The 12,971-nt window shown below is 36.3% G+C and overlaps 1 protein-coding gene across 1 annotated transcript in view; it reads right to left on the reverse strand.

Annotated features, from left to right (window-relative positions):
- The window catches only part of GUCY1A2 (guanylate cyclase 1 soluble subunit alpha 2), a 284,653-nt gene that overhangs the window by 71,198 nt on the left and 200,484 nt on the right, over positions 1-12,971 (reverse strand). The window contains exon 6 of the mRNA XM_081065007.1: positions 4,549-4,692. Coding sequence (XP_080921133.1) covers positions 4,549-4,692 — 144 coding nt within the window. The remainder of the gene's footprint in view (positions 1-4,548; positions 4,693-12,971) is intronic.

Here is a 12,971-nt window from a genome sequence, read left to right on the forward strand (position 1 = left end):
TGGCATTTCTACATATTCAGCCAGTAGAATAAACATCGTATTGATAAAGTACAAAACAATTCTTAATCACTATTTTTAAAAGCAGCCTTAATTAAAGTTACTTTGAGCTGAATTTTCAGAATTTATTGCATAAGTAGACCAAATTTGTGTATGTTTTGCAGATACAGTCTAAACGAGCCTCTGAGTTTCATTAGAGTACTTGTGGAAAAATAATTTGCTTGAGTATTATAAATTGAAGAAGAGAAATGCTATATTCTCTTTTTTAAAAAAAAATTTTCTTTTTTATTAAAAAAAATTAACCCTATCAGTTTTACCGTTAATGATTCAAGGACATTACCAATCATTTGCAAGCAATTATAACTGATAGTTCAGGGTCCTACAGTGTTTCCCTGAAAATAAGACCTAGAGGGGACAATCAGCTCTAATGTGTCTTTTGGAGCAAAAACTAATATAAGACCGGTCTTATTTTATTATAAGATTATAATATGATATGATATAATATGATATAATGTAATGTAATGTAATATAATATAATAAATATAATATAATACTGGGTCTTATATTAAGTTTTGCTCCAAAAGATGCATTAGAGATGATTGTCCGGCATGGTCTTATTTTCGGGGAAACAGGGTATTTCCCATCATGATAGGTGCCTCAAAAATTTATAAGGCATAAAAAATTATCAATTTACTTTTCAAAATTTGAGAGGTTTGGGAGTTTTCTTTTGAGCAACTATTGTAACTCAAATAGCTTAAATTTTAAGTAGCCTAAAAACTTAAATATTTGAAGTAAACAATCAGCTGATCACATACCAACTCTACTGTGACACCCAAACATTTTTAATGAAAGATTCTTTCAATAAGTTTATAAATGTTCCCATAACAACAAGGTAGAAGCCAATTCAAAATCAAATTAATATCCCAAAAAACAATCCCAAACCATGAAAGTAATATAAATTAACAAGAAGCTAAAATTATTAAGGTGGTTTATTATTTTGAATTCTCTTTCTGCAGTCTTATTAAATCTTTATGGACACTTCCTCTTCTGATCTAATAAGATTTTCTGATACGTAGGACAGAGCTAATGCTGTATCCAACAAATGAAAATACAGATGGGCACACTGTGAAACAGAACTCCCTGGTCTTGTTCTTTGGTAATGTAAGTTTGTTTTGACAACGCTGAATCAATGCAAACATTATATCTACATTGTATCTCCTATAAAAGAAAATCCAACATAGAAAAACAAATAATAATACTGCCCAGCTGGTAATCTTGAAAACTTAAGAACTGATGTAAATTAAATGTGGAATGTATAGGCTTGCTGTTTGCAGCAGATCTGAGACAGCATTCCTTTTGTTTGTTTTTTCTGACTGTGGTAGAAGTGTCATTCATATACTTGAGTAACTCGATAATTATGTCCTGAGGGGACTTAAACTAGAAATTTTTTTAATGCACATTGATTTTCTATTTTCCCATCTGATGGGTGTCTTTATACTTTTTAAAACTGTGAAACGTAAACATATATGTGAGCACAAAAGAATAGGAATAAAATGAAAAATTTTGCACTATAACCCCTATGTTTACTTCCCCTATTGCATCTTCTCCTTTCCCATCATCTTTCTTTCCCTTGGATTTAAGCACCATCTTGAATTTTGTATTAATCATTCTCTTTATTTCCTTTAAACTTTTTCCATCAATGCAGGTATTTCTAAATTGCATATATTTTTTTCAGTTTTCCCAGTTATGAAACTTAATTAAATGGGATAAAATGGTAACATTCCTTTATGACTGGCTTCTTTTGATCCACATTGTGTTTATGACAATCATCCATGTTGATGTCAATAGCTGAAGTCATTCATTTTCCCAACTGTATGGTATCCCAAGGCATAAACATATCACAATTTATCCGTTCTGTTAAATGGATATTGCAGTTATTTCCAATTTGAGGCTATTATGATAGTATTGACTTGAAGTGAATAGATACTCTTGTGGCTGACTTCTGCTACACACTTCCCTAGGGGAAATCTCTAGAAGAGTGATTGCTGGGTTGTAGCAAAGGCACAAATTCAACTTCCCTCGTTAATGCCAAGGACATTGTACCATTTATACCCCCACCAACTGTGTGAGATTTCCTGATGCTCCAGATTTTAATAATAGTGGCACTGTCAGACTTTCAGAGCTGTGCCAAAGTAGTAGGTGGGAATGTTTATTATAATGTTATTGATATATATTAATCTGATGACTGATGAGGCTAACACAGATACTTTTATTGGTCAAAGGTGTTACAAAAAATTCTCCTGTTTTGTAGTTGTCTTTGTGTTCTCTGTAGGTGTTCTCTGATAACAACAGGAAGGTTTTAATCTTAATATAGTAAAATTTATACATATTTCCCTTTATAGTTTGAAAATTTTTGACCTGACTAGTTTACAAAAACATTTTTCTCTAAGTCAAAAAATCCTAATTATAAATTTATAGTTTTATAGTATGGCCTTTCACATTTAAACCACCTGGAACTGCTTTATGTAAAGACTCATGAAATTTTAATATTTTTTTCTACATGGATAACCAATTGTCCGTCCCCAAACCATTTATTGAATAGCTCATCCTTCTCAACTCATCAGTTTTACCTTTGACATTTATCAAGTCCTCTTTTTCTCTGATGTACTGCAGTCTCATTAAGATATGTTTAGTTATGGATTCTGTATCTTTTGTAGAATTCTTTTGGATTACTGTGTCTGAGAACTGAACAATGTCTTTTAATAGCTCCGTTTTTTTTTTTCCTTTTTACATTCTCCCTAATTAACTTCATTTGGAACCCCAACTGAACATACAGAGAGTGCCCAAAAAAATGTTTATACATTTTAAGAAAGGAAAACACTGTATTAAAATTATGCTGATGGTCATCACTTTGAGCACCTCTTGTAACTGCAGAAGTCAAACGTGACTTGTAGTCATCTTTTGTTGTTAGTATATATTGAGTATTACAATTTTAATAGTTTTTTCCTTTCTTAAGATGTGTATACTTTTTTTGGCACCCTCTGTATATTACATCTTCTCACTCTTTCCTTCATGTATCCTACGTATTTTACGTTTCACATTCTCTTATTCATATTTTCCCATTTTTGATTCTCTGAACTCAGTTGTGGGTAATTTCTTTAGTTCCAGCTTTCAGTGTACTAATTTTTGCTTCAGCTATGTCTAATCTGCTTTAAAACTCATCCACTGAGCTCTTTTTAAAAAAAAGTATTATGTTGATTGCTTAGAAATTCTCTGGTTCTTTTTCAAATCTACTATTTCTGCTTCATATTCTAAAGCTCCTCTTTTATTTCTTTGTATTAAACATTGTCATTTTGATTCTGAAAATTTTGATATCTGATAATACTCCAGATATGTTTTTCCCATTCGCTATTTCTACTGTCTCTTAGCCATAGTACTTTGTTTTCCTGTGTGTGCTTTTTGTTTTATCTATTGTTTTTCTTTTTAAATATTTGCTACTCATTTCCCAGAGCACTTTATTTGTGGAAAATCTTTGAGGATGGGGTTGAAGCTGACATCCTCCAGGGAGGAAATAGTGTTTCCTAGTTTCCTACTATCGCTGCTAATGTCAGAGCACTTAATTTAAATTCACCACTTAACTTTTGTTCAGTCTACACATATAATGTGATTGGCAAATTTTTCTCGTTCCTATGAGTTTAGTGTTGTGCTTAATAGTCTTCAAAAATATTTTTTTAAATATTTAACACTGCATTTTAATAATTTTAATCAGAAGGAACATTCAGGGTATCTAACTTTCCATAATGCCAGAAACAGAAATGTATTAACATTTTGAGGCTTTTATCCGTCTATTTGTTTAACTCATAGTGAGTTGTTATAAAAGGGCTGTCTTAAATTCAAGGTTACTTCTCCAAGTACAAGATTTCTGTTTTATAAAGATTCATAGAAACACTTCTGGGATCCATCAGGTTTTGGCAAAACTACAGCCATGTGACCTCATCCATTCGCAGATGTAGATCCCAGATGGCAGGGAGCCATCAGTAGCAGAAAGAGGACAGCACCCCAGAAGGTACCGTTTCCATTTTTAAGTTTCCTCAGTTATTGTGCTCCAACATTCAAGCTCTTGTCACATAAAAATCGCAGGGATTCATGAGGAATACCTGTACACTACCCACAGTAAGTCCCCCAGGTCCTCCATTGACTTGCTTCTTTGTTTCTTGTTTTTTGGATTATCTCTCAGACCCTGATTCTGATCATCATTCTTGCTTCGATTTGGTGACTTGGTCACTGACAACAAGTTCTTCCACTTGTTCTAATCCTTTAGCTCCTTTTTTTCCCCATGGTATTTTGATTTCCACACACTTTTGCCTATTTTAGACCATATTTCATTTGTTCTTCTCCTGGATATGTGCGTTATCTCTAGATATTCTTCATCCTCTTGATCACCTGACTTATCTAGATCTATGTTACGGTAAGTAACATTCAGAAGTGAATTTTTTGCCCCCTTCAGTTAAATGTGCATGACTACTCAAACGAAACTGTTGAGAGGGTTACCTGAATTGGTCTTCCATCAGGTGTCAGGACCTCTTCTGACAGTTCCATCATCTTCAGGGCCATCAGGGCAATGGGTTTAGCATGGCAGAGGCTTTTTCTGTGGAGTCCTGCAGCAACACAGTATGCGTCACCTATTGTTTCCACCTGCAGCAATCAGACAAATTAAATGCAAACATATGATAATAAGCCAGAATAGAAATCATTAGTTATCTTCAATCACAAATGTTGCTGAAAAGCATGTCAGCAAAACATCGATAAATTAAGTAATTAGACAACTGAGTAATTACAGCAGAGTTTGCAAACAGCCACAGTAAAATACTGACATGTCACTCCAAGGCTGTTAATCAACATTATCACCATAGATGATCATTGAAATTGAGAACAACTGTAATATAAAATAATTATCCTCTGCAAAAATAGAACTGTCAGTATTTTACCTGGACAATTTCCAAATAATGACCTTTTTCAAGGCCACCCCCTCGTCTCCTTCAAACCTTTAATATTGGTTATGTTTGAGAGATTAAAAATTGATGTGCAAAAACCCATCCATAATCCTCAAATTAAAGAGTTTACAGACACTATCAGAGTCTTGCCCGACCCTGTTCTAATTCTATTGTTAGCATCCAGCCTGAACGTCCATTGCTTTTGTTCAGTATTTTAAATATTTACCCCAGGTTAAAATCCCCAAATTTCCAAAGCATAGACTATAGATAAAAGTTAGGCACAACTTATTTTCAGACGAAAGTTTATTAGTTATCCAATGTAAATATGATGGTAAAATCTTCAAGAGTTCTAATATTTTAATTAGAGCAAAGAGATGAAATATTTCTCAGTTCCACTATCACCTTTTCTCTGAAGCCCTCCATGGTCCTTACATTAGTTAGTAGTAGAACTAATCCTTTTTTCTACTCTGGTTCAGCAGCATTTTCCATACCTCGTTGCTATAGTTTTCATCAGAAGCTATAATCAATATGTATCTATGTATAATCAGTATGTATCCCCAGCTGTGATTTCAGCTGTTTAAAAATGGGATCGTATATTTTTCATCTCTGTATTCATAGGGCTTATGATAGTGCCAAAAATATAGATATTTAACAAATATCTACCAAATGAATAAATACATTAATCCATCATGTTTACCATGATTACAATAACAGTATTTCTACTCATTTGCTCATTTCCACCATTTGTTTCATAAGCATCATGTAGACCTGTGAGCCATGTAGTGCTATCTGGGAAAAAACTGCCTCCAAGTGACTGGAGATGCTTTTATCCTAAATACACCAAGAATTACAAGATATTCTGTTAGTTGAGATTTAATAGCCATAATTAAATTTCATGTGAGTACATTCTAACACTATCGTATTGAAAGATGTAGTGCATTAAATTCCATGAACAGTAAATTAGAGAATATCATGAGAATACTTAACAAGTTCATAGGACAAGGAATGCCAAAATTATCACTTGCTTATCAGAATCTTATCAGAAAATATGCATCAAAAAATGATTCCAATATGCTCAGACCGATCATGAAGTTCAAAATCTTTACTTCAAGATCTGTTTTCTGATGCCAGAAAAATAGAAATAAAATCATATAATAAGAACAAAAAGACAATGCAATGTGAGTTGGCAAAAGTTTTATTCTAAAGACTAAAATATACTGCCCCTAAAGAATTACCACTGAGAAAGACACCCAGGAAATAATCGACATCTAATATGTGGCCATTTACCATTTCCCCCTAGAAACACAAAATCCTTTGCTAATCCTCACTTTATCTCATCCTTTCATAATTCTGTACAATTAAAAATCTAGAATGGCGTTAGTTATGTACTTTATAACTAACTTCTGATTTTCAGCTATTAGAACACGTAGGCAGTAAATTGTTTGTGTAAACTGAATCGCTTCACAGTCACTCTGAATGTGCATGTTCCTGGAGCATGATTTCTTCTTGAAGTCCCTATCATTATCCTCTTCCTCGGCAGTATTATCTCCATTATCTTTTCAGCAAAGTTTATTGAGTTCCACTACATGTGTATTTGTAGAATTTGTACCAAAAGAATAAAGATTATGTTGTACTTTCTCCGTAGGAGTATGTAATGTATGCAGAAGATGGACCCATATGTTATCAACTCATGTAACACGAATCTAATGAAGTGCAAGATAAATGTGTGCACAATATAAATATAATACATTCACATTAAAACACAGATATCATCAGGTAAGATTTTATAGAAGTTTGTTTCCAAATATTTGAAGTAGGATAGTTATCAGAAATAACAGGATGAAGAAAGAGTCAAGAAATAGACATCAGAAAACCATGGTCCATATGAAGATATGAAATTCTCACAATTATGCATAAACATCCAACATACAGAAAAACATCTCAAAGATGTTTCCATCGTGCTAGGCTAGATTATGCTGCAGCAATTTAACCTCTGAATCTTAATGCCCTGAAACAACAAAAGTTTATTTCTGATTCCTGTTATATATTCATGTGGATTGAAAGATTGGGGTAAAAGGGGGAAACACTGGGCCATGTCTCTTCACTCTAGGAACAAGGCTAATAGAATCTCCTCACCTGAGCTGGTTGTCACAGCAGAGGAAAAGATGTTCTGACAATTTATACACTAACTGCTCACGCTTTCTCCAAGATGTGACATATATAGCTTCTTCTCAAGGTTCATTCACCAAAGCAAGTCACACGGCCATGCTTAAGGTAAAGGGGATGGGAAAATGCAACCAACCTTGTGTGCAGAGCAGAGCCAGAAATATTTGGTGAATAGCATTTTATTGAATATATGAATAACTAGGTAACAGCTTAAAATTTTTCAAACATCCAGATGTCTGTAAAGTATAAGCAATATATTTGTGTGATGTTTTTCTTTCCTTGCAGATATATTCAGCATCTTAACCTGAACATTTTGGCAGAAATGCTACCACCTTAGTAATGTAGCTTTCCATTAAAGCTCCATTCTTCTTTCTTCTCCTTTCATCTATGTCAGGTCTATAAAAGTTTAGCAGAATTAAGTACATATATAAACATTTCAGTGGATTCCCTTCAAAATAATTAGTTGACTTTTCCTTACAGGGAGCTGTGAAAGTGAAAGCATTATATATATCAATTATAATTGCTCTTGAGAATGTTTCCTTGAGTTAAACCAAAGTTAAACATGTGTATGCTGTAAATATATACAAAAACATGTCCAAAAAGTTGAGTACATTTTTGAATTCCTTTGTAATTGCCTCAGTGTTTTTTAAATAGAATTTTAAACACAACAGACACCATATAAAATTGTGCATATCATTTATTTTCAGTATCTTCCACCTGTTCCTGAATGACATTACCAATAAAGGAGTCTAAACTAGGCATGGAGATGGAAAAGATGGTGCTTTTGCAAATGTCTGAAAACCTTATATCCTTTTCTAAACATAGAAGAGGAGATTTAAGTACTAAAAATATTATGTAAAGTGTTGTCCCACATATAATTATTATAGCTGCTTTATCAAACTTTAAACAAGTCACCTCTCTCAGTATATCTTCTTCTCAACTTTATAATCAAAATCCTCACATTATTTCAGAAGTAAAGGTGATGTAAATAAACTTCTTAGACCTGCGCATTCACTCTTTTTATTTACTTTATTTTAGTTTTAGATTGACCATTTAAAAAGAATTTAGTTTAGCTCCTAGTAGAATCCTATTCCCATAACATTCTTCTCCCTTCCCTTCAGACTAAAGCTCAAGAAATACCTAGAAGGATTCTTGGAAATTTCGGCATAGCGTGTTGTAGGGGAGGGTGGTGGTGGTACTGGGATTGGGATTAGCCTAAAAGAACACTGTATATTAATTGGGCAATTAATAAGCCCAGTCCCATGGGACCCATGTCCACCTCATTCCTTCAATCCTACAGTCCTGGGTCTGTCTTCTTTTGAACTTTCTAAGACATGTGAAAGAGAGCTTGGGGAGGGGCATAAGAGCGGAGGGTCAGATAACTCTGGCAGTCTACCTTACTGGACAACCTCCCTCTCTCCCTCTGGATATTATCCAGGGGATAATCAAATTATAAAGTCTAACTTTCTATTTGTTTTGCTTTCTGTTTTTGGCTTCTAGTGTCCTTAGAATCAGAAAAAGAAGAACAGGAATGGAGGGATGGAGGGAGGAAAGAAAAGTTGGGAAGGGAGGGAGGGAAAAGGAGAGAGAGGGAGAAGGAGAGAATAAGGAGAGGGAGGGAGAGACAGAGACATTGAGAAGAGATGTTGGAATGAGATGTAGGCAGAAAGATGAAGCCTAAAGATGAAAAATGTCTTCTTTCACCTCCTAGCATCTCACAGGGCACTTGGTCACCTGATCATGATCAGGTGCGTGTAAGGGGGCCACGTTCTTCATGAGCTCATTGGCTGCGACCAAGAGCACTTGACAATCCAAAAGGATACCATATTCACCCTTGCAGAGAGTTTGGAGCCACATCTGTCAGCCCAGTCACCTTTCTGACAGTAGGTATGATTCTTGAGTGACAGGAAAAGGAGGCTTAGTGGAGGACATTTCCAATGGTTGGCAGGGAGCCTGAGTGCACAAACAGTTCTGCAGGTCCTTGCTGACTAGAAACCCGACACTGGGGTTGCTGGTGGTCTGGACACAGATTTTCCAAAAGGCTGGCCAGAAAAGGTAGAGCATGGCACAGGCCTTCTTCAAGACTTATTGGTAGCAGAACAGCAGGAAAAACTAGACTTGGGTAGATTTATAAGCCCAATACTTTTTGCCCTTTATCTCGTAACTGGCTCAGCAGTTCTCCACTGTTAATGTGCCCACTCCTCCTGATACTCAGCAGGGTGAGTAAAATGGGCTCCTGGCCAAAGATGCAAATCCTGGTGGTGGCCACCAAGCAGAGGCCTTAGGGCCACGGAATGTCCACTGCACATAAGTGAAGAGGAATAACTTGCCCCAGACAGTAAGCATGAACTCAGCTTTTCATTGTTCTTGAAGTTGCAGTTCTTGAAGATATAAGGAGGTCTGACAATTAAGTTCGTGGACTCATCCTAGAGAAAGTGCTACATGCCTCATTGCTGAATATCACTATGGTTACCTTTGAAGTACTCCCCTTGGGAAGCTATGTACTGACACCAGTGCCTCGTCCACCCTTCAAAGCAATTTTGGAACTTTTTCTGGAATGGCCATCAGAGCTGTCATCGTATTACCCTTACTGTCCTGAATGCCATCAAGATGTCTTCCTTTCAATATTTCCTTTATCTTCGGGTAAAGAAAGAGGTCATTGGGGGCCAGATCAGGTGAGTAAGGAGGGTGTTCCACTACAGGTATTTGTTTACTGGCTGAAAACTGCCTCACAGACAGTGCCATGTGAGCTGGTACACCACATGAGTGACGCAAGAGCCATGAATTCTTGGCAAAAAGTTCAGGTCATCAAACTTTTTCATGCATTTTCAGCACTTCCAAATAGTAAACTTGGTTAACTGTTTATCCAGTTGGCACAAATTCATAATGAATAATCCCCTCTGATATCAAAAAAGGTTAGCAACTTTGTGTGCAAACTTAATCGTCAGACCTCATGTTGATCCCCTTAACACAACTAATAAGTTCCTAAGTCAAAAGCTGGTAGGAAGGCCCTGACCCAAAGGTTCAAGCAGTACAGACAAAGGCAGTGCAGTCTTCAGCATCATTTTCTTGGCTTGAACAAAGTGATGGCCAAGGCCATAACAGCTATATTCTTGAAGTTGAGAGCACTGAAGCTCCAGAGGAGCTGAGGTGCAGAGAGGGCAGCACACACACATATCAGTGATGGCCAAGCACAGGTCCAACAATTGATCACAAGTAATCTGGAGCAGGCACCGTTTTCGAAGGTAGAGTTAACAACACTAGTACCCAAATGGCTTGAGTATCTCCATAAGCTGACCTGCTGAAAGTAGTCTGATTTCCCTTCACATAATAGGTAGTATTACAGGAGTTGAGCTACAGATTCCCTTTAATAATAACAGCAATCTTGTCAGATTCTGGAAGCCTGCACTCTGAAGACCAGATGAAGAAGTGACAGGTGATATCCTGATCCTGCAGATAAAGGACTTGGTCCTGGTCATATCATTAGAATGGAAAAAAAAATGCCACTTGTCCAGAAGATCTGACCTTATATTCTTTAATGATCCCCTTGTTTCCACAGTAGAAATTTGTTTAAAAGAAGACTTTGATCTTATAGCCTATCCTTGAATATCTGAACTCTTCCACTCTTAATTGATATGGACCTCAGGAAATCTGCATTGTTTCCCTTAAGCATGGCTGCTGGGTAGGGTTATTCCAAAAGGTGGTATCCCAGAATGTGGGTATACTTTAGTTGATGAATATTGTACCCTCACTCAAGTACCACTGCATTTGCCAAATGTGGGTTCCAGCTGGAGGAAGGCCCTGTCGGCCTGAGCATTCACTGTCTCTAATTCTAGACTCAAGAAAGCCCTTTAAGAGATCACATCCAGGGGCCAGGGCCTTGCTCCCTCCTTCATCTCTCCCACTTTATTTTCCTTCACAATCTCTGTTCCTCTCCTCATGAACATCACTCCATCATCTCTTCTACCTTCTTCTCCTCCACTTTTTCCTTCTCCAGAATTCCTGTCTCTCTACCTGCTTTTCATCCACCACTTCCATTACTTTCTATTACTTTTCATGTCTTCTACTGCCCCTGAGAAGACGGCACACTCATCAGTTGTCACCTTTTTAGCCAATCCCCACACCAGCTATTGCCTGAGACCTCTACCCCGCTGTGAGCCAGAGCTCTGTAGGGCATTCCACCCAACATTAACAGGGTGTGGGGCGGGGGGTTCCTTCCTGAAAGCAGGTCACTCACCACACCACAGGTTCCAGAGAAAATTGAGGCATCACAGGTGAGACTGGCAGCATGGGGTAGCATGGATATTAGCACAGCCCTGCCACCCCAACTCTAAAGGAGGGGGCATAGTGTCAGGATGCTCAAGAAGAGTTTTATTAAATGTTTTAAATTGCATCTAATTTCTACATTTAGGGGTTGGGATTGTCCCCTAAATAAGTTTTTCAAATGTAAAACTCAGGACCACCTGCACAAGAATCATCCGGAAGGTACTTGTGAAAAATTAGATCCCCAGGCCCCACCTAGATCTACTAAATCAAAATTTAGGTATAAGGCCCAACTATATATAGATTTTCACCTGCTCTTAGGTGCATTTTATGGTTCTCGAAGTTTGAAGACTTTGGTGTATGATGTGAGTTAAAAATATTACGATATTCCCCCAGATATTCACCTTTTTAAAGAGCCAATGAGCTTTCAGAAAGGAGAAAAGTACTTCTTTCCTGAATCCCAGCCCCATATACTATTTCTCTCTCTTCCACCCTACCAATAGGAACAATAAACTCCAGACATTTCCTTATTTGTCAGAATGTCAGTACAGCTCCTAGTCCAGATACACACACACACACACACACACACACACACACACCAATTGCTGAAATATTCAATAACCCAAAGAAAGTTTGTTGAGCTCAATTAAATGAATCCAAGTGAATTGTGCATAACGGTTTAGCAATTCAAATGGAAACAACTTTAAGAATTTACTAATAAAGCTATTTCAAAAAATCCCTTCATTTAAAAAAAAAATCTATCTAATTACAATAATTTTGGTTGATGTTTTTGACCCAAATCCTAACTACTTCTTTTAACGATGTCTATATAGTGCTCAGCTGACACAGCATTGAAAAGGAGGTCATGGATATAAATAGAACAGTGATTTGGCCTGGGAACTATTCCCAAATGAGGGAAAATAGATTCCAAATGACTGCTTATCAAAGAAAGCTCTTCTGATAAAACTCTCAGTAGTTCTATCAACGTAAATTCCAGTTCCTTCCCAGCAATCTCAATCATGTAGAAAATACTGTTCCAGGCCCCAGGTTGTTTATCATAAGGGTTATTGAATACTGAAGTATGTTAGCAAAGAAAAACACATTGAAATACCCAGTCAAAATTTCTTCTAAATTCTCAAGTTAGATGTGGGCAATTGAACATTTCTTTCTGCTGTATAGTAAACTGCCCTCTAATATTTTCAATGATATGGCTCCATTTTCCACTTTCATCCACCACTACCACTTTGATTTACTCCATGCTCCAATCAATATGAATAACTCAATATTCTCTGCAAACTTTCTGCACCTCCCAGCACCATAGTTATATTTGAAGTTATTGCTCTCCCTGGAATCCATATAATCTTTATAAAGATCATTATTGAGTCTAATATTTTCACGAAAAGTTTTCCAGAGATTCCTTATTAACCAGAATTTTGAGTATGTTCCCAGAGAATGGTGAATATATTTTTTCATTAAATACATAATGAGTGCTAAATAATACTAGTTGACGTCACAACAGTGAATAGTTTCAAGACTTACTATAAAGCTACG

This window comes from Rhinolophus hipposideros, assembly GCF_964194185.1.
Source record: "Rhinolophus hipposideros genome assembly, chromosome: 10".
Classification (NCBI taxonomy): domain Eukaryota; kingdom Metazoa; phylum Chordata; class Mammalia; order Chiroptera; family Rhinolophidae; genus Rhinolophus; species Rhinolophus hipposideros.